Source organism: Chanos chanos, chromosome 15 (assembly GCF_902362185.1).
Source record: "Chanos chanos chromosome 15, fChaCha1.1, whole genome shotgun sequence".
Classification (NCBI taxonomy): domain Eukaryota; kingdom Metazoa; phylum Chordata; class Actinopteri; order Gonorynchiformes; family Chanidae; genus Chanos; species Chanos chanos.
Genome location: NC_044509.1, coordinates 2,836,504 through 2,858,323, shown reverse-complemented (window position 1 = coordinate 2,858,323; position 21,820 = coordinate 2,836,504). Strand labels below are relative to the sequence as shown.

The following is a 21,820-nucleotide window of genomic DNA, read 5'->3' as shown; positions in this document are numbered from 1 at the left end:
CCAGGCGGCAAAATCATTTCTGTTACATCAGTGTATTGTTACATCAGCTGTCAACATAGTGCATTGTTTTGCTGGGCATACACATTACTTGGGTTTTTACTCGCTGTTTATTTTATACAATCTTCAGTTTTCCCAACACATGAAACTGAGGTTAAAAAACAAATTCAGTCCTTTAAAAACAGTTTCTATGACTGTATTACGAAAGTGAATTATTTGTCACCTTTAGGGATCTTCCCTAAGTAGAACAGAGAGAACTTCCTCATTATGAGATATAACACGTTCTTTTACCTGTGATGTATGTGTCTGTGTATAACTAATGATTTGAAATATCACATTGACTTTAGCTGATTGCTGGAGTCAAGAATTTTCTTTATGATTAAAAATATATATATAAAAAAAAATAAACTACCAGCTTGCAGTTTTGCTTGGTCTTCCAGATGTTTAAGATGTATTCCAGATGTCATAAACACAATGAAACAAAACCTTTTTCAAATCCAGAATTCAAGCTTGTCCCTTTACTCACTCTCCTTCTAGAGGTATGTCCTTTAGGCTCGGGAAACAGACGCCAGGGGGATACCCTCAGGCACATCGAGAAAGTGTGAGCGCGGTCGTCTTCGGCTGAAATCTCTCAGAAACCCCCTCCACGACCGCCCTGTGCGACCAAAGGAAAAGACCAGCACTGTGAACATTCCAGCACTGTGTTTCACACGTGTGATGTGGTCACTGTGTATTCTGTAACACTGACTTACATCTGATTACAAGGCAGTTCTGAGCATTTACACCTGAACAGTCACATTAACTTCAGAAGATATACTTACACTGGTAAAATCAGTCACAAGGCCAGTGATTGGTCTTTGGTATCTAAAAGGGTCCAATCACTGACAAATATTTACGCTTTGACTTAAGTTTAAAAAAATAAATAAAACTGCATCTTCACACACCAGAGGGTTTAGAAAAGCAGGTCCTAAACACTTATCTCGTGGTATCTGGCTCTGCCTACTGTGCTGAATAAATGTTCTCCCTGTGTCATGTAGTAGAACCTGCAGCCCTGATTCACCACTGTAGTCCTCACGTCTTCTGGAGCCCTACATACAAAGCCCACCTGCAACAAGAATTCACACCTCTTCACAGAAAAAAAAAAAAGTTTTAGACAAACCTCTGTCACGAACTGGATCAGGAGACAGCACGGTTACAGAGGACCCGGGGTCTTCGTGAATACACAGGTTGGTATTCCATTTCTTCCAGTTGACTTCCTCCACTCTGAAAGAGAAACACAAGAGGACAAAGGATGGAGTCACTTGAAGACACTGTGGAGGACTGTGATTTTGTCTGTATGCTGCTGTTATTTGTTATCTATGAGAGAGGATAACAGCCTCTGCTGGAACGTTAAACTATATTAGTCATTCAGCAGATGAGGAGATTTGACACAGAGTTGTCTTTGGGCCTATTTTAAAAAATTCTTGAAATACTGTATAATTTTAAATTAAAATTAATTTGAGATTCCAAGTCTTAATTGGAGCAACTGCCACTCAGAATTCCTGTCCACATGTAGAGCAGTGTTCAAGAAGAAGAAGCAAAGAGATTTGTATTTGGAACAGGATTGTAAGGTCATTTATGCAAGGGTCACGGTAACATCTCAGAGGTCAAAGGTCACCTCAGGCACCGGCGGCGGTCCTCTCCGTTTCCACAGCCTAGGTTTTCGTCCACCCCAGAGCGAAGCTTTGACCTACAACACTGGGGCAGATAATGCTCCATATCCAGGATGGTAATGGCAAGCTGGAGAGACACACACACACACACACTCTTAGCAGGAGTTGAATAGTTAAGTAGGAGCAGGGTTCAGAGAAAAAGAATGTCTGTACAATGTTCTAGAGTGAATATGTGGTTTAAACCTCTGTCTCTGAGAAGACAGAAACACTGAAATGTTTGGGAGGAACTATGACACGTGATAATAGACTCCTGCTCCAACCAGCGGAATATGAGCAGCGCATTTTTACTGTCAACATACGCACAAACACATTAAACCAGCACTAACACACCCGGCTCAGTCACTGGCCAGAGTGAAAACGGGCTGAGTCTAAGTAAGCTCAGGACTACGCTTAAGTAAGTATGGCATGCAATACCTCAAGTAAAAATTTCAGTTTTAACTGTCACTGCTTAATGTGCATTTAGCATTCTTCATTTACATGGTACGGTATATATACACACACACACACACACAGTACAACACCTGTAGTTTCCAGATGTTGGTGCTCTCATCGGAGAGTCGGTCCACGGTTTTGTTCATCAGAGCGATGAGCATGTTGAGCAGTAGGATGTAGGTGAGGACGATGTAGAGGATGAGTAAGACGTAGAAAACCTCAACGTACTTGTAATCCTCGGTGAACTCCAGGTCGCCCATGCCGATGGTAAATTTAAAAAGCTCCAGGGTGGTGAAGTAAATGCTTTTAAAGCTGGGCTTCTTACAGTCCGCCTTCTCAGATTCAGTCACGCTCTCAAAGAGGGCTCGAGACTTCGACGTGGAGTTCGAGGCTTTCGTTGCGTTCACTTGTTTTATAGGATCGTCCAGAAGTGTGACCACAGCTGTGAGGCGAGAGACAGCGATGCGGTGTTAGCCTAAGTCACGGTGTGTTAAAGAAACCCACGCAGCTGAACATCATGGTATGCTAACAAAAAACCATCCCCAAAAAAAGGCTGTCTCACGTTTTTTGTTCTACACAAAAGATCTACACAAACAATTTGTTCACATAGAAAACCAGACTTTGATGCATTCCTCTCTTCTTTTTTCTCTCTTTTTTTTGTTTGTTTGTTTGTTTGTTTTGGGGGACATTTGCGATATTGGGCTAAGCTGTTTGTTTAGAGAGTTTAACTGGACATAAATTACGAGGATGAAAAGATAACAAGCTGTTTTTCCTCACTGAGCATTTCAGCACTTTAGTGCACAACGTTTTTTTTTTTTTGTTTTGTTTTGTTTTGCCAAAAAGAGGAAGTGTCATTCTGTTATATGTCATTTTCTTTGTTATAATATATGCTTTTGGTACTATTGAGTGATTACCTGCAGAAAACCCAATGAGGAAAACCACATAGACCAAAAGGAAGCGCAGGATGTCACCCAGAATCATCTGTAAGAGAGAGAGAGAGAGAGAGAGAACGACTTCAGTTTTTTTCAGTACTCATCAATGAGAGCAGTTCTTTCAAGGGTCAAACTGAAATGGGCCAATGGGACATGACAGACGTGTCACTAATCAAATACACACTGTGGTACATTTTCTATATTCACCATGGAATCACAAGAGTAGTGATCTAATATAGAACCACTTGTCAGATTTGCACTGGATATGTGAAATAAACTGGTCATGAAATGATTGCAAATAATAATAATAATAATAATAATAATAATAATAAAACAGTCTGAAACAAAAAGTCTACATGCTAAAAAAGTCTGCTCTGTTTTTCAGGGAATCTTTGCCAATGCTGCCCCCTGCTGGTCAAAATACACCACCAAACAACATTCCTGGAACTTCTTTTCTTTCCCTGAGGATTACCAGTTAATTTACAAGCTCAGGCAGTCTCTGTTTGAGAGAAAATTACAGATTGAAAAGACAGAAGAGTGGGATGGATTGGTAGTGGAATCCCTCTGAGGCACAGGTTTACTATTATTTTATTTTGCTTTATCGTATGCTTCACTTAAAAAAAAAAAGCTGTGATCATGGGTATCCGATTCATTTCACTGTCTGTGATAGTTGGGTTTCAAAACATTTCATTAACACTCATACAGGAGGAAACCATGGAGGGAAATTAGATCTGAACAAATCAAATCTCATATCTATTTACACCCACACTTTCCAGCCAAGGTTGCTAAGTGTTAGCATCTTGAAACCCTGCGTTTGCAACTAGTGGGAACCATAAAACAGTCACACATACACTTGCTTTGCAATGGTGATATGTTAAAAACAACAACAACAGAAAAAAAAACCCCAACTGAACCATTTCTTAAATGAATGATACCGGTTAAATATGAGTCTGTTTGGAGACAGTTGAAGCGTATTGGATACCAGTTACCTTCTGAATCATGACGCTGTAAATCCCCATGTGTTTGAATCCTCTGGAATAGTAGAGGAGGTTGACCCAGCTGAGGGCCACACACAGCACCATGGAGCCCAGATACTCGTCCCTCCCACAGATGTACAGCACAGCACAGACCAGAAACAGCATGGCCTGCAGCAAACTGGAGCAGGGAAAGGGGGCATGGGTCAGTGGTCTCAATCCTGACAGTCTGCAGATCATTCCAAGGTTTACGTGATGATGATGATGATGATGATGATGATGATGACGATGGCGTTTTGAATTGAAACGCCTGTCGAGTCTTGCTTTTGTCTTCATAAGCTTTTTGTGATCACGGAATGCGTCCCTTACCTCATTATGACAACCAATCACTCATCTTTGAGCGCGCACACTCAGGAACCTGGAACTACGATCGTTTTACCCATTGGGTGTTATAGCATTTTCATAAGTCAGTACAGATATAAGCGTGTACTAAATAAACACACGTATGAAACTGTATAGTCTTAAATATGGCCAGTGTGCTATCCTCTTGGTATGAAGAAGGCCTTGAATGCCGTGGAATACTGTCACAATCTGCTCCTCAGACACTTTTGATTACCTCAGAAACATTTAATCACTTAAATCATTAGCTGCACCTGTTTTTTTATTGTGTGTTTATTCCACATTATGTGCACCTACTCTGACCCCCTCCAGATTTGGGAGCAGTCCCATTTTGGTATAGTCCAGTGGAAGGAAATTTAAAAAAAAAAAAAAAACCAACCCTGCTCAAAGCTGGACAGTCAGTTGCTTTTGGTTTCCGGTGATAAAATAAGACATGGATCCTCAAGGCTTCTTTCTGCCTTTGTCTTGGATCTTAACTCAGGCCTGTGAGTAACTAAGCAGCTCTGTTCACATTCTCGTGAGAAAAAAACAACAAAAAAACGGCCACAAACGTGGAGCAGAAAAGAATAATGGAAACTGATTCATATTAACACAGATGTTCTGTGGAGTTTAACAGTCTTGTTTACGCCAACTGTTCCAAACTCAAATCATTCAGTGCACTACGTACTGTACATTAATTTATCAAACGACATATTACATATACACAGAACACAAAGTTTGTGAATAAAACAATAGAAAAATGACTCACAATAACATCTCGGTGTAGCCATCAATGATGAGGGTGTCAAGCTTTGGGGGTTTTCTCCACATATCCAGCACCTGTGAATGGAGAGTACATCCATATTAAATATCCACTGCAGATTTACTGAAGGTCAGAGCCTGAACAGGAGAACAAGCATACACACCCCTTTAATGAGGAAATAGACAGCTCCTACTGCTGAGAAAACCTGACCAGCAAAAAGCAGGCGTCCCTTAGGATCTTTCAGCAGTGCATAGGTCATCTGGAATGCAACGTAAAGGCAAAGGGATCAGTCTAGACAATTAAAACAAACGTTAACGACACATTGCTAGCATGTCATAAAGTTCATCTTTATTCCCGCATCTGTGTTTTAATCAGGCTAAATTAGCTGAAATTACAGCCCTCACTCTTGGTGAATTAACAATAATTATGAGAGATACGGTGCGTGTTTAGCTAAAACTAATTTTCAAATCAACAAAGAAAGCCGCGTGGAGGGGTGTCAAGGACTGTTCAATTGTTACGGCGACAGAGCGTGGGTAAAACCCAAACAGAGCGGCACTGCATTGTCACTGGTTAGTTCACTGGGCGAGCAGAGATCGTGTGAGGGCCTTACCTCACCCTCATTGTGCCAGTACGCCGTCGTCGTGAAAATGGCGAGGTACACGACGTAACAAACGAAAGAGACTAAAAATATGTAGCGAGCAAATCTGTTCCACTTGTCCTCCAGCAGTCTATTTAGAGGCTCGACTTGCAGCATCTCGAGACGATTCTGAAACGAGAGAATGGATGCTTGGGGAATTATTCATGTATTTTGTTATTAGAGAGAGCATTCATAATAGCTTGTAATTTGTGCTAGACCAAGTGCAACCCATATAAAAGTAATTGATGTTTAAGTATGTTCACGGCAAAAGGCCACGCTGAACGAGCTATTGTCATATCTGCTTTGAGAAGCATTAATATCTATTCATAAATTGCTGACGCCAGTTCAAATCGGGTATTTGAGAATTAAACATCCGTCCAAATGCTCAGATTGGTGTTCTTCACCTACTGTTATGCATAGTGAAACGTCATTATACACTTGTCTTTCCATTATCACAGGCTAAAAACCACCACCATTTTCCTGTGGGACAGTGAGGGTGTGGATAAGTGGTTAAGCGAGTTTAGTGAGAATCAGACGTTGCCCGCGAGGACAGTATTGGGCACAACGGTTAGAGGCGATTGTTGCTATTGTGCGACAATACGCTTTTTAATGAGAATTAAAAAGCATATTGTCCCTTAAAATGTTTGGCCATGTGCTGTTGACCTCTATAGAGTCTTTGAAAAGCAAGATCTGGAGCAGGAACTTTGTGCTCCTTCCATTCACAGAAGACAACGGGAATCATTAGCCTGATTTTGAAAAGACTTTCTGTTTTGTTTAATCCGCTGCACGTGCGGGTAGGTAACGAATTCTGACTGATTCTGATTTTCCATAATGTCTGCTTATTCGTTCTTACAGGTATCCTCGAACCGTAAACGATGATCTCCAACACAGAGTTCTCCTCGTAGGTGTCGAGCGAGGCCAGGTCGTAGAGTGAGGAGTAGACGGGACCGTAAACCCACTCGGTGAACTTTCGAGACAGGTGTCTGCACTTCTCAGATTGAAATTCACGCCGCAGCATATGCTCAAACAGCTTGGGAATAAAAGAGAAAGAAAAACGGTATAAGAATACGACTAAATACATGAGTTTGAATTCTTTTTTTTTTCTTTTTTTTCCTTTGAGCATTTCGTCTCAGACATCTTTTCTTAGTTCATGTGTTTCTTCACATGGATATGATTCATGTGGTGAAATGGGGAACAACCCAAAAATAAAACCCCACTGCCTTGCAGACTGTTATGCTGCATAAGCATAACATGAATTTTGCAAAAAAAAAAACCCAAAAAAACTCTCCGTTGAAGTGACTGAAAACATTTTGACGTTTTGTGCCAGGAGACTGTCCAAATTCACCAGATTTACCAAATCCAAAAGCCTTACCCCAACCTTTCCTGTTTTGGCTGATAGCTTGATTGGCGTGAGTCCCTGCTTGTTCTCGATGTCTTCCAGTCTGATCTTTGGGTGAAGTTCAGCAGTTTTGATGAGGATGTGATCATACATCCTGACAACAAACTCAGTGCTCTCCGGACTGTTATCAGCCACCACCACCAGAGCATGAAGCACTGTGTTACCTAGGACCACAGTAACCAAGGAGACAACATTCTAAGATTCTACAGGTACACAAAGCCCTTCACTGGGAGCCAAAGCATGAGGGGACTCTATTGAAACCAAACATTCTATTGATTCTTGAATCTTTCTCTGTGAAATCACTTTCATCTCCTTCATTTTGTTCTCCAGCCATGATACCTTGAGAATCCTGCTCTCTGACATCTGCGCATTGATGGTCATTCTGCATTAGAAAGTCTACAACCTTCTCCTGATTGGTGCAGGCAGCTAGAGATAGAGGAAGTTCTCCTGCAAAACAACAGCATAGAGTGAATCTTAAGAGATGTTGATATCACAGGAAACAATTCAAAACAATGAAGTGTTGATTGTCAGTCTTATTAAGGACACTGTCTAACAACGTATTGAGTTTCCTCAACATGAACAAGTTTAATTCGTGAAGTTACAGCATATTGTTAATGCTAAAATTTGAATGACAGGGAACAAGAACACTGAGAAGCCACCCTTCCTTTCACAGGAACAATAAACAGAAGAGTTTGATTGTTCCTGATCCACATCATTTCATTTTAAAATTACAGATCATAATTGAAGAAGCTTGCAGGGTGGAGGACAGAAAGCTCTTTATCTGCATTTCCTGTGTGGAAGCAACTCACCAAAGTAGAAGCACGCCCCTTTGTTAGGCTGGAAGAACTTGCCACAAGCCTTGATGTGAACATCAGCACCCTTCTCTACTAAGAGCTGCACATAGTGAAAATTCCTTCTCTCAATGGCAACATGAAGTGCTGACTGACCTAAGAACAGTGAAGCAACAGTCTGACTTGTATCAAAATGCTTCTTTTAAGTGTTAACAGGAGTTTTACAGATGATGTAAGAACGGGAGAAACAACATTAATAACACCTGGTAGAGTGGAAGCAGTGGTAGTGAACCGTGAAACGTCCACTATATTTGGTCATTAACACCAGCAAATAATTATAAACACATTTTAAAGTATTTAAAGACATTTATCGGGCAGATGAACTGACCTGCATATAAATGAGATTTGTGGGTGGCATTGATAAATGCTGCCAGGTCCCCTGTCTTCTCTGAGACATTTATTAAGTATTCCACTGTCTCGTTTCTCCCATCCTTCAGGTTTAACAAAGCTTTCAGTAAAGCCGTTTTTCCATTGTGTATATCTGTGAAGAGAGAGAGAGAGAGAGAGACAATAAAACCATGACTGTGTCCATATGCATCGGTCATGTTACCCGCAGTGCCAGAAGGATGTGTTCTTTGAAACGGTCGTTATTTTGGTAAAGCGGGTGCAAACGGCCTCGGTCAACAACTGTTAAGATTTTTTTTTTTCCCCCAACAAGTTTGAGTTTAAATTAGGGAATATTCCATATTTAAAAACAATATTATGAAGCCAATGATGAATGTTATGTTATATATTAGTACAATTATATATGGACAGTAAACACACAAGCATACTGAAATTTACAATTCATAAACATACATTTTGAATCCATACTTTTACATACAAAAAATGGCGACCGTATGTAAACTGTGACTACACAGAAATCACAAATGTCCTAACAGCGAATGAAAATATCTTTACAGTTCTTACAAAAGGCTGAGACATAAGTATTTCCTTACACAGAGAGTGACTCAGGCGTTTCCCAGTGCTTTTCAGATGGGCCTCCAGTCCGATCAGCTCTGTAATGTCCCTCTTCACTACGGCCTTAAAAATTCTATCAGCATCAAACCTCTCTCTGGCCCTCTGCTCGGGACTCTCCTTTACCCCTCTGACTCCCCTGCATTACAGACAAACATGAATGAAAGAGCATGATCACCTGTCAGGTTATTCTGTCTCTTCAGTGCTTACAAATACACTCAAAACTACTGGCCCCATGAAGCTACAAGTTCTTGAGGAAACAGTTTCTGTCCAAAAAAAAAAAAAAAGTGAAACTTTAAATGGACAGAAATGGATGGAATAAGACCATCGAAATGATCCCCTCATTTGAAAAAGTCTCTTTGACAATCATTTCGGTTGCTTTTAAAAGAAAGTAATTCCAACTGAGAGTCAGTATGCTTTCATCTGTACTGCTCTCTCTGTTTTCACGCAATTACAGAAAGGGTCCACGCTCATTCACTAAAAAATTTTCAAAGATTTGCTGTTCAAACATAAATGTATTCCTTTAGTAAGCACACAATGATTCATCTCAAATAAACAGGACCAATCAGAGCGCAGAAGACAATGAACAGCACCTCAGTGCATGCGCTGCATTGAATGTCCACTGTACAGGTGACTTACTTGTCAAAATTTGCATTGAATCGAATTTTGGGGGTTGCGTCTACACATTCAGCCAGGTAGTTGGAGTCCATGGGCTGGTTGTCCTTGTCCTTGTCCTTCTTCTTGTTCTTGCTCTTTGATTTTTCATCCTCTGTCCTGTCATCCACCTCCAGGACGAAGTCTTTTCCCCCGGAGCTGTGCCTAGGTTGACTCATGGTGTTTGGTTTTTGCGTTCAGACGGCTCCAGGCTGAGGAACAAATGATTGTGTCATTGACTGACTCCCGTGCTTATGGATTCGGTTCTTTCTTGTGCCCTTTGTTAGACAGTTCTGCAAAAACATTTCATGGCGTTTTTGTTTTTTTGTTTTGTTTTTGGTTTTTTTCCTTCCCTGTGTCAGATCACGTGTTGTGGTTTGGATTAACCAGCCCACTGTCTGAACTCAAGTAGAACAAGAATATCAAAAAAAAAGGACCATGGTTATGAATCTTTCATTTAGATAATCACAAGAAAACAAGCTTTGTAACCAAATTATAATAATTAAAATATTTGCACGACACAAAGTTTCTCAAAACCTGTCTTTAACACTTAGGCCTCTCTCTCATGGATCTGTTAACAGTCTAGTAAAATACAGCAATATTTTTTGATAAAACTGAGGTTCTGCAGTCTTAGAAATCAGTTTTTAAATTTCAGTTGTATCATTTGGGGCAGATTTTGTTCCCGAACCAATTTCCCAAAGATTTCACTTGTCTACTTCAAATGACATTTATGTGACACTTGTTATGGAATGTGCAGAGTGACATGTAATATTTTAATCGATAACATTTTCCGAAACGACATATAATCTCCTGTACTCTGACCCACTCTTGCTCTCATACTGCTCTGAGAATGCTGGTCTGAAGAATGCCATGAGTTCTGTCTTGTGATGCTTCAGTGGAAAACATAGACAAGGCTAGTATTTATTAAAAATTGCCCTAAAAACCAAAAACCAGTTCAGTGCTTTGTTTAGCGGATGAAACCTCACATTTTGCCCCTGGTATCAAGAGGGAGTGGACTGGAATAGCAGATAATGTGATATAGAGTGCAGATATAGGCTCTTGTGTAGTCAAATGCTTTTGCCCCTTAATTGAACAGATCAGATCATGATACTGATCGGTGGGATTACATTCTACTAAGAAAATCACTTGTACATTAGAGGGAAAGCCCCCCCCCCCCCTTCCCCAGAGCGCTCTCTGTCTTTCTCTCTGTCTCTGTCTCTCTCTCTCTCTGTCTCTCTCTACACAAAAAGGGGAAGGGGAGAAATGTGATTCATTTGGAAACTGTGAGAGGGGAAGACGTGGTGATGCCCTAACAGAGAAGTTTCGTAAAGGATTTCACCCTCGTCACAAACATCTTCTTACTTCTTTGCTAAGACAAATAATGACTCATTTAACACAAGGTTCTCCTTAAAACAGACAATGTCTCGTGCAGGTCTGACTCTGTTACTCACCTCCCTGGTGGCGGTTTGTTTTCTATACAACCTGCTTGAGCATAAATACGTCTTTAAAAAAATCACATTTTAAACAGCACGTCTTACACTAGTCATTCAATGATACATCAGTGGTGTCTGGAACCAATCACATAACTACTGTTTTTGCTGCTTCTCACGCATCTGTTACTTGCCATTAATATTGAAGTGTTCATTATTTGCAAACCTTTGATGGTAAAATTATGGGCATTGTCACAGTTAGGCAGAGACAAAAGGAAATTAAAAAAAAAAAAAAAAACACCGCAAAATGCGGCAGCTTTTGGAATACTTACTGTGGTTCTTACTACATGATGCAGAATGAGATATGAGCTCACATATTTCTGGACTAAATGAATTATTAAGGTCTTTTTCAGTCACTCGATATCCTACAGGGATTGGTAATATTTGTCTGAACATGAGCTGAGCTCCAGCTGGACATTATTACTCATCTCTCCCTGTCTCTTTTTTTTTCTTCTCATTCTTCTCTTCCCTGCTTCCACTAGCAAAAATATATAGTTTAAAAATAAACAAAGAAACAAACAAACAACCAAACAAAAAAGACCACGTCGGGATCAAACTGCCTTCTCCAATATATAAGGTTTGAAAAAAATACAGAAATAACTGACCACAGTGTCAGTCTTTCAAAGCTTTTCATGTCACAGGGTATTGGGGTTCTAATAAACACTCATGGCACTATCTCTAGTGTGGAGACTGAAACCAAGAACAGGAACGTCACTGGGTTAACTGCATTAGCCTGCTTCTGTTTCTTCTCTAGATTCTTAGCCACATATGAACACTGAACAGTGATTGAGTCTGTCACATCCTGGACAGAGCATAGAGCACAATTTCAATGGACGTTCACTGCTTAACTATCTATATAATTGTGCAGTGCTTGTGAAATGAACAGCAAATAAAGTTTTTGTGTCAATTAAGAAAAGCATGCAAACCTTAAAAAGGAGATAACGGCATCATGTAAGGGGTTGTCATTAGCAGCATGGCAGAGCAAATACCACAAAATGCAAACAAAACAACCCCACCATACCCCCCCCACCCACCCACACCCCTCCCCCTCACACACACACACACACACAAACACACACACACACACACCCTTCCATATAAGTAATGTTTTTGTAGCAGAATTTCAGAATTTCCACAAATACAAGCACAGGTTTTGTTTTCACAGGTTACATACATTGTTATACAATGTATTGTATTACAAATACAAACACTTGTATTCATAGGTCACATACACTGTGATACAGACACTTGCCATATGATCACAAATAAATCTCCAGTATATATCTATACAAATGTGCACATGGTGCGAATACAGATGCATAAAAATATCAGCGCCACGCACACGCCTGTACTTACTTACACAGTGATGGGCTTATCATCCAGCCTGAGTTTGGTGTTGTTTCCTGTGTGCAGTGGTAATATTAACAGCCCTCCTCTGGCCCTCTTTGCATAGTTGGCTCCCACTGATGAAGTAAACAACAAGAATAGCAAGTGCATTACAGGATGCTTGGCGTAAACTGATAGAAGGGCAGTGTGTGTGTGAGTGAGTGAGAGAAAGAGAGAGAGAGAGAGAGAGAGAGAGAGACTAAAAGGATTATTGATTTTCCTTTCTGCTGACCAGTTCATACAGTGAGTATTCTTATGGGCTCTTCTGTGTCAGTTACATTAACGGTGCACAGACTTTGGGAAGTGGTCAGTGATAAGATGATTCCAGAATGCCTAACTGAATCATCCCTGCAGATTTGAACTTTGACTTCACTGACCTTTACATTTAAGAAAAGTATAACATTTATGAAATCTTATTACGTGCAGTCACGCATATCATAACTATTCTGATCACATCAGTCCAGCAAGAGAGTTAGCACCCACTCACAGTGGAAACATTTTTGGAGAGAAGTAGTGATTACTTATGTAACAGATTTCAAAAATGATACATTTTCTTTCAGTCAAGTACAAACTGTTATCATGAGAGGACGTTTGGTAAGTGATACCTACCTTGATTTCTTGGAAAAAGATATTCACTGATTTCTTGAGACAGATATTCACTGAAGCCGGAAGATTTCTTGTATGTGCTAAAACTGTTAAAAAAGCCTCCTCTGTTCCATCTGCATCTACACAGAACTTCCTCAATTCAGTCTGTGCAGGGTAAGCGAATGGTGGTTTGACTGATATGCTTGCATGTGTGTGTGCGCACACACACACACACACACACACACACACACACAAAGACACACCCTTTCATATGGTTTTGCAGATGGCATGTGTTAGCTATACGCTCATGTCTTTTGAGGGGATGTGGTTAGACTCTCAACTACACATAAAGCATCAGAAAAAAGATATGCGTTCAACAGCTTTAGACAACTCACATACACACTCTCACGCCACACTTACATCAGTTTCAGCCGTAGTCTTCACCCCCCTCGACTGATTAATCAACATGAATTAGTGGCACGATTTCTTAATGTCTGACTACCTACTTTATATAGCAAGCCATGTCCACTTTTGAATGGAGAGATCCTTTTTAGTGAAAGGTGTGTTGTACCAAATAAAAGGGTTAGTGCGTATATATGAAACTGATCATACCTTTGTGAAACTGGCATGAGACAAAGAACGAAACCATAGCGGAAAATGTGACATGAAGACAGAAAAAAAAAGCTGTTTGCGATAGTTATCAGTTTCTGCCAAAAGAACAACCCAGCAGAACAAAAACAACCAATCAGGACATTATCTGTTCATTGTATCAGAATAGCTGCACATTCCATGTAAACTACAGTTGATTTTAATAAACGATTTATTTTTGTTTCATCTTTTTTACAATCAGTGTAAAACTGTCAATGATTTCAGTAATTGTTTTGTTTTTTTGTTTTATCTTTTGTGCTTAATGCGTGTGGTTTGGGACGTGACACAAAGACAAATTTTCAAACTGAAGGTCAATTCACTGCTTAAACTGAAATAAAGCAGTTAAAAACAAACAGACAAATAACTGAACTGATTGCTGAGGTTTGAAATGAAAAACGGACGGGGAACAGTTCTTTCGTTCACACACTTAACGGTTCAGCTGAAGGCATTGGTCATAAAACATTACAAAAACTCTCTGGCACATTCTCATCCATATAATCCAGGCAATCGACAATATGCAGACATAACGTACCAAAAAAAAGGTTTCATATTTTACTCAGACATTAACTTCACGATTAAACATTGTTATTATAACACAAGTAGACTGTTCAAAGTGCTCATTAAGCTTGCATTACATTTGCATTAAGTTTGTTTCCCTATAAACTGATCCCAGATCAGCTGTTACTTACAGTAGGAGTCAAATGGACTCGTATAAGACAGATATCGGTCTGGCTCAGACTCCCATACACTGCAGTGGGTTAAGTCAAGTTTACTAACCTGTCTCACTTAACCCTCTCACTCTGAGTGACATTCAACTCATTTGTTTCTGGGTTAGACACTTGAGACTCACATAGTTATGACTGCAATGCTACACTGACATCTGACTGAACGGGTCTGGAACGGACTCCTGTCTTGGTCACAGTCACTGTGATTACATGTGCAATAAAATCATCCCCGATTGTATAAATAACAGTTTGAATTTTCAAGCCTAAAACACAGGCCAGCCCAACACAAGAAATATACTTGCATTATTATTTTTCAAATACTCACAGATTCAAAATTCAAGTATCAAAGGATTATAAAAGCTCAAGATTAAGTGCACAGTTATAATTCGTTTTCTTTTCTTTTTTTTTTTTTTGGAATGACTCTTCTATCCTGCGTCATTACTGAACATCACAGCAAATTAGTACGATTACGTTACCACAAAAGCACAGCTGTAATCATTATAGCCTGTTTCCCGTGGCAACTCACTGTTTGTCTCTCAAAACCATGGCCACGCCCACAGCCGAATCCACTTCTTTCCCGTAAACCACAGGCAGCGGGAACAGTCTCTCCACCTCCTGCCTCAGCACCTCATTCCGGGATAACGCGCTCCCACTACCCATGATCCTCTGCACCCCCGCCTCCAACAGCATCTGAGGGGGCATCATGGCTGCCACGTTCTCCAGGATCCCACGACACACAGCTCTGGTCACGTGACCCAGCGAAAGGTTAGAGGGCGAGATGCTGGCGACCAGACCCCGCCCGGCAGAGTCGTGCCTCTCCCCCAGCAGGGTGGGCGTGACGCGCAGGTCGGTGTGGGGCTGGTCCAGGCCGCGCTCGATCAGCCGGGAGTAGATATCAGAGTCTCTTACCTCCACACCTGAAGACAAGGGTCAGAAAAGAAAGCAAACGTCAGGGAACAGAGTGACATCTGTGAACAAAGAAACAAAACTGTCTCAAATAACACTCATTGTCTCATCCCTTTGTTTTGGAAATAGATCAAAATGGACCCGTGACGCCTCGCCTTCGGCTAAACGACAACACTGCCGCTGGATGTCATTGGTTAAAAAATGGTCAGAGGCAAACTGAATGCACACATGAGCTGTTAATGATATTTACCAAATTCCTTCATCCACGCACTCAGCATCCCCACAAAGGTTGCCATGACGTTGCCCCCATTGAGAGAGGCAGCCACTGCCAGGTAAGAGCCATCGAAATAGGGGAAAAAGGCCACGGGGGACAGAGGGTCGGGGGCACATGGGGGCGCAAAGCCCGCTGGCATGGCATAGGTCAGCTGGGCAGACGTGCTTATGTTCAGGACTTTGAATAAAAACATGAGTATCACAATGAATATCATTCATCTAAAAACACAAATACAAAACTGACTACAAATGCTATGAAACGTGGATCAGATAACCGCTGAATGGGTGTGTTCTCTATGGATGATTTAACATTGACAGAGCAACATGCACCACATTCACTGATACTAAAAAAAACACAGGAAAGTCTAAAAAAACACTAAGCAATGCTTTCATGATCTAATGATTTTCTAAACTTCATCATTATACCGCATGCAATGCTTAAGAGAACCTTTTGTAAATATGTCAACTCCTTCTGGACAAACTTTACCTGCATCAGCTGGATTAGTCATACAGGAGTAGACGCTACACTGGAAGTCTCCCAGTGCCGCTCCGACCGGAGTGTGGGCTGGAATGCCATGCCATTCCGAACAGGTTTCTCCAGCCATGGATCCAGAATTCACCAGATCAGGCAAAAGGTGCACAGGAAAGCCAGCACCTTTTAAACTACCAACACACACAAACTTTAGCTCACATGATTGATATCATAAAGAGATTTGCCTATATTCAGTAAAAATATACATACATGACATTCAAAATGTTCATTAACTCAATCAATGACAGCTTTTTCCCAATCTAATGACATTCAAACAGTTTGAACTCATCACTATTGTGATTCACGTGGAAAACATTTACTGCGTTAAAATCAAATGCCATAACAGAGAGCCATTCTCACATGTCGGTGTTCCACTGCATGGTGGTGGTGTCAAAGTAGCCCCAGCCGGCCGCATTCTGCTCCGACATGACGCAGCCCTGAGCTCCACACAGCATGGACACCACATAGTCATGAATGGTCCCTGCCGCACTGAACCCTGCCAGGAACTCAGGCCTGCGTTCAAAGAGTTCAGAAGTGACATGATGCAATTCGACTGTGGCTCCAATGAAAATGAACAGAGAGTTGGGGGGGGGGGAGCTGAAAAACCTTTTATTTGCATCGTTGAGAAAGTATCCGTTAAAATGCTTTTCAGTATAGTACAAAGAAGACTACACATGGGGCTGCCAGTTATTTAATACAGTATATACAGTATACAACAGAAGTGAGTACACCCCTGTGCAATAACACTTCAATGTCAAATGATTCAAAATTGTACCACTTTACAGTAATTGCATTACTTCTAAGTTGAACACTAGGCTATATGCTCTTATGTAAAATTAAAAACTAACAGTTTAGATTTACTATGTTAAAAATACAGGCTCCACAGTAGGAACTCAATGCAACAAAAGTCAGTAAACCTTTCATTACTGAGACTGAAATCTTTTATTTTTTCAATACTTCCTATGTCCACCTTTATTTTTGATGACAGACTCAGTCCTCCTCGGCGTGGAGGATACCAGTGCTGCACAAGTTTCTGGAGAGATGTTCTGCCGTTCTTCAGAGACTGTTTTTTTCAGCTGCTCTTTGCTGGAGGGGTTGTGTTTCTCTACCTTTCTCCAAGGGTATTCTACTGGATTCAAGTCAGGTGACATACTCGGCCAGGTCACAGTTATCACTTTTTTCTTCTTTAGAAACTCTTGCATGATTTTGGCAGTGTGCTTAGGATCATTATCATGCTGGATTATTCCTCCTCTGTCAAGCTTTTGGAGACTAGGAGTCATCTTGTCAGCCAGTATTTGTAAAGGTAAATGTAAATCTGTAAATGTAAATGTATATTTTGGTGTATCCACAGGCATTCTCAGTTCCATCTATAAATGTCATCCCCCCAACACCTTCAGCACTCACGCGGCCCCATATCATCACACTCCCACCTCTGTGCTTCACTGTGGGGACTGTGCACTCACTGTGGTAGTCCTGGCCAGGTTCACGCCAAACATGCTGGACCCCCCATCTGAGCCGAACAACTTTATCTCGGTCCCGTCTGACCAAAGAATGTGCTCCAAATATCCATCAAGCTTCTTTGCCAAAGTTTAATCTTGCGGTTTAGCACCGAAGAACAAGCAAGGGTTTTTTTCTCGGATGCCGTCCGTAGAGGTTGATGTTATGCAATGTCCTTCGCGCTGTCTGAGCTGTCAAAGACACTCTGATTTCCACTGATAACCCCTGTGCCAAGTCTGAAGCACTTACCTGTCTGTTTTTCAGAGCTAGACTGTGCAAGTAGCGCATTGTCCGTGGTGTCATTTAAGGACGACGGCCATTGTGGCTCTGATTAGTGGCACCATGGCTCATTCTACACCTCCTGATTACTGCTGCAACTGTGTTTCGACCGATCCTCCTGTATCTTCTTCCATCTTTGTGAAGTCTCACAATCAGATTTTTCAATTCCTCTGAAAATTCTTTTCCATGTGGAGCCATGATGCAGGCATGCAGATAGACACAGCCCATAGGTCCAAAACTGATACAGTTCTGGTGTTCAGAGGTCATTTTATAACCATGTTCATGCAATTAGGCTAAGTAGAAATCACAGGCATACTCAATTTTGTTTCAGTGATCACAGGTTTTCCAACTTGTGTCAGTGTGTCAGTGATAACAGGTGTATTCATTTTTGTTGCATTGAGCTTCCACTTTGAGGCCTGTATTTTCAATATAGTCTGTCTAAAGTATTTGTTATAGATTGTTAATAAGAGGAAATACTCTACTTATCAACTTAAAAATAATGCAATCATTGAACGATGATACAATTTTGAATCATTTGACATTTAAGTGATATTGCACAGGGGTGTGCTCATTTTGACATGACAGGATTCTTTAGCAGTTTTTGTTTGGACCGCTCTTTCACATTTTCCTCTTTTGCGTTATAATGACATGCGTGTGTTTTCTTAAGAGACATTTGATTTGGGTGGTTGGAGAAATTACGGCCAGTGGCAGTGCAGTACAGCCTACCTGTTTTTTGTGTACCAGAAGATGGTGGCACAACCAAAGCCTGTTGCCACGCTCAGGTGGGACTGTGGTTTGGGCAAGGCCGACAAAAAATCGCTCGTGCATCGCCCGTCCTGCCAGGTGATTAGGTGGCTGACATCTTTAGGTATGAATCTGCTACCAGTGTCAGCGCTGGACCATTCACATCCTAATTGGGAAGAGCACACAGACAATGTTAAGTATCTGTCCTCACTGACTCAGAATTCTCAAATGATTCAAATGGTGCCAGTTTACATGTTCTACACGTTGGGGGAACAAATGTTTGGTCCAACGGGGAATGACAACAACCTTCCAAATTACTGACAACATAACTGTCATACAGATTCAATGGAAATGACCGTTTTAAACCTTTGTTTCATAAGTTTTGATATCTCTCCGTACGACTTTTAACCTGTCTTTGCGTTCCAGAACACAACGCCATGCATTTGTCCAGATACCCCAATACTTGTGACGTTCTGAAGCTTGTCCCTGGGCAAAGCGGCCAGGCACTGATCCAGGGTAAGTATTATTTGTTCAGGGTCCTGTTCTTTCCCCTGCAGTTCAAAACACAGTGGGAACGTTATCAAAACGATGAGTTACACGAAATACAAGTGAAATCCTAAGACAAAAAGAAACACATTACGACACCAGTCTCGTAAATCCGATTACACTGTTGCAACCACTCATTGTAGAGGAAAAACGAAAGAATAAAATGAGTTGTCACACACATGGGTGCCCACGTCACTGCTGGTGTCTGCTCTCGTAGGTAGACTGCAGCTATCTGTCACTGTATTGGACTGGGAATCAAGCAACACTACTTTGATTGACGATGTCCCCAAATCGAGGCCAAGAACATATTTCGAAGAAGACGATGCCATAATTCGCTGGGTCAGTTAATTCTGAACAGAACAGTATTTATTAAGAAATCGAAGCTTGGGACAACTAAAATGATCTACCACCTAGACTAGCAAAGAGCTAATTTATTTAGCAACGTCAGTTATGTTACAATCTTGATGACTTCTTTCCTTGAAGGTTCGCGTTCTCAACTTGTTTTACTAATACGCAATCCTGATACACTTCAGACGCGGTGCAGGTGATTCGGGCGACAGAATGTATCGTATTCCAAAGTGCACTACATGATGCAGGGAAACGAGGTAACCATACTGTTTGGCCCTCATCGGGTACCGTACTGGTGGTCACAGGTCAATCTCAAAATCAAAAATATTTTACAAAACAATTAACTGTGTAACTAATCTTAGTCATATTAGTCTATATTACATCTATAAACAAATTAATATATTTCCTAAAATATATTTGATTTTAGTACGGGAAATATTTTCCCTATTTGTAAAGTTATTTTCCCAGCATACATTGCGAGACAAAATGGCTGCTCACAAACGACAGACGCTACATTTTTAAATGGATCGTGTTTAATGTGCAAAAGAAAGAAATTACATTCCGTTAAATAACACAACCTGAAACAAGACTGCTGCGTGTGATGTGGAATTGTTTTACTCACGTAATATTCATTTAAGAAGTCCTTGGAAGCTAAGACTGCGTTTTCTTGTACTTTCACGTCCTACGGTAAGTGCTAGATATTATTTCAATTTGTAAAATCAGTAACAAATTACACTTTACACAGTGGTGAACATGAGCCCAGCACATGTCATAAATCTCGCCTTACATTTAATAGAAGATAATCTGACGAGCAAGAACTGCGTTCATATGTTTTTTTTTCTTCTCCACCTCTTTTACTGGCGTCAGACATGGCCGCATTGGCAGCTAAACGTGAGGGACCGCAGTTTATCAGCGAGGCTGCGGTGAGGGGCAACGCCGCTGTCCTCGATTACTGTCGGACGTCCGTGTCAGCTCTGTCCGGGGCGACTGCAGGCATTCTCGGCCTCACGGGACTATACGGCTTCATTTTTTATTTCCTCGCGTCGTTCCTGCTCTCTCTCCTCCTCATTCTCAAAGCCGGTCGGCGATGGAACAAGTGTTTCAAATCCAGACGACTGCTCTTCACTGGTGGTCTTGTCGGCGGTCTCTTCACTTATGTGTTGTTCTGGACTTTTCTTTATGGTATGGTGCACGTATACTAAAGAATAAAGCAGGAGAATACAAGCTCCCCCGTGGCTCATCGACTTTGAGTTCAGCTGTCATGTAGTTTTAGAACATGGATGTTGTCGAGATTGGCACGTAGTCCCCGAAAGACTAGTGATTAATGTATGTAAGCTTTTGTTAGCTACTTGTAGAATAGATGTTGAATCAGTCATAAATACTTCACATTTAAACCTTGATTGCACTGAAACTAGATACAAAATGTTGTCCATTAAAAAGTCATTTGCTTTTTTCTTCCTTTCTTTTTTAGTCCACTCTTACTGTGTTTGTGTTATATACTGATGGACATTACCACACTGGTCATTATAATCATACCATATAAATATCTGTTCTATGCTTCATTCACTTGGGAGTGTGTTCTTGAGTATACATGAAATATCTGACTCTTTAGTATCCTTAAAATAAATCAGTCACACGTGTGATATTAATAATAGTTTCTTTATCCACTTTCTTGTTCAACTCAATCTTTGTCCTTTAATACAATTTTTCCTTCCATAGACAAACTGTAAACAGACTCCAGAGACAGTGGTTCACAAATAAGGGCAAATAATCACCCTACATGTTCTGTCTGAAAGCCCACCAACTAATACAAACAGCATTACGTACTAACACTGAGGGATACCAGTAAAGAGTTAAATCTGTTGATCCATTATATTGTCCTGACTGAGAGATCAATAAGATCAGTAATAATGACGTATGACAGACATATGGAGTGTACCAGGGCTTTATTTTTGCAGTAATGTGATGATATACTTCATCCAGTCATTTAAGAGCTGAGACATTACATTATGTAAAGCACACAGCATTCCTTCACTTGGCTGTGTGTTCATTCATTCGTCCATTCATTCCTTCACATCAGATAAAAAAAAAGCATTTAAGGCTAATTGCACATTGAAAAACAATATGAGGCAATAATGTCCAAGGCACCATACACATCAGCAGTCTTACTATATA

The 21,820-nt window shown here is 40.8% G+C and overlaps 3 protein-coding genes across 4 annotated transcripts; 1 reads left to right on the top strand and 2 right to left on the bottom strand.

The window, feature by feature from the left end:
• Nucleotides 1-545: 545 nt before the first annotated feature.
• Nucleotides 546-9,865, bottom strand: LOC115828826 (transient receptor potential cation channel subfamily V member 1-like). The gene is made up of 16 exons (XM_030792926.1): nt 9,672-9,865; nt 9,014-9,171; nt 8,404-8,556; nt 8,034-8,171; nt 7,564-7,671; nt 7,198-7,388; nt 6,679-6,855; nt 5,799-5,954; nt 5,352-5,447; nt 5,195-5,265; nt 4,063-4,228; nt 3,056-3,122; nt 2,231-2,583; nt 1,655-1,776; nt 1,157-1,260; nt 546-652 (listed from the first exon to the last, which is right to left on the bottom strand). Exons 1-16 carry the CDS (start codon nt 9,863-9,865, stop codon nt 546-548), a joined length of 2,361 nt encoding a protein of 786 aa, XP_030648786.1.
• A 5,098-nt stretch (nt 9,866-14,963) lies between these two features.
• On the bottom strand, nt 14,964-19,864 carry shpk (sedoheptulokinase). Of its 2 annotated transcripts, none has more exons than XM_030792381.1 (7): nt 19,477-19,864; nt 19,161-19,302; nt 18,734-18,917; nt 16,592-16,744; nt 16,187-16,362; nt 15,677-15,877; nt 14,964-15,437 (listed from the first exon to the last, which is right to left on the bottom strand). In XM_030792381.1, the coding sequence occupies exons 1-7, from the start codon at nt 19,624-19,626 to the stop codon at nt 15,043-15,045; spliced, it is 1,401 nt and encodes a 466-aa protein (XP_030648241.1). In that variant the 5' UTR covers nt 19,627-19,864; the 3' UTR covers nt 14,964-15,042. The 2 variants fall into 2 exon arrangements, with proteins under 2 accessions (XP_030648241.1, XP_030648242.1); XM_030792382.1 differs by having other exon boundaries at nt 19,489-19,864.
• Nucleotides 19,865-20,150: 286 nt separating this feature from the next.
• On the top strand, nt 20,151-21,205 carry emc6 (ER membrane protein complex subunit 6). The gene is made up of 2 exons (XM_030792790.1): nt 20,151-20,332; nt 20,513-21,205. Exon 2 carries the CDS (start codon nt 20,515-20,517, stop codon nt 20,845-20,847), a length of 333 nt encoding a protein of 110 aa, XP_030648650.1. The 5' UTR covers nt 20,151-20,332; nt 20,513-20,514; the 3' UTR covers nt 20,848-21,205.
• The last annotated feature ends 615 nt before the right edge of the window (nt 21,206-21,820 follow it).

What these genes read in the sequence shown, in the direction of transcription:
- LOC115828826 (XM_030792926.1), bottom strand. Translation starts at nt 9,865, where the DNA reads ATGAGTCAACCTAGGCACAGCTCCGGGGGAAAAGACTTCGTCCTGGAG. An exon ending in TTTACGGTTCGAGGATACCT is followed by an intron (nt 5,955 to 6,678) that starts GTAAGAACGAAT and finishes CTCTCGTTTCAG; the next exon opens with AATCGTCTCGAGATGCTGCA. An exon ending in TGATCCAGTTCGTGACAGAG is followed by an intron (nt 653 to 1,156) that starts GTTTGTCTAAAA and finishes TTGGTCGCACAG; the next exon opens with GGCGGTCGTGGAGGGGGTTT.
- shpk (XM_030792381.1), bottom strand. Translation starts at nt 19,626, where the DNA reads ATGGCATCGTCTTCTTCGAAATATGTTCTTGGCCTCGATTTGGGGACA. An exon ending in GTTCTGGAACGCAAAGACAG is followed by an intron (nt 18,918 to 19,160) that starts GTTAAAAGTCGT and finishes CTTCCCAATTAG; the next exon opens with GATGTGAATGGTCCAGCGCT. An exon ending in TGCGTGGATGAAGGAATTTG is followed by an intron (nt 15,438 to 15,676) that starts GTAAATATCATT and finishes CCTTGTCTTCAG; the next exon opens with GTGTGGAGGTAAGAGACTCT.
- emc6 (XM_030792790.1), top strand. Translation starts at nt 20,515, where the DNA reads ATGGCCGCATTGGCAGCTAAACGTGAGGGACCGCAGTTTATCAGCGAG.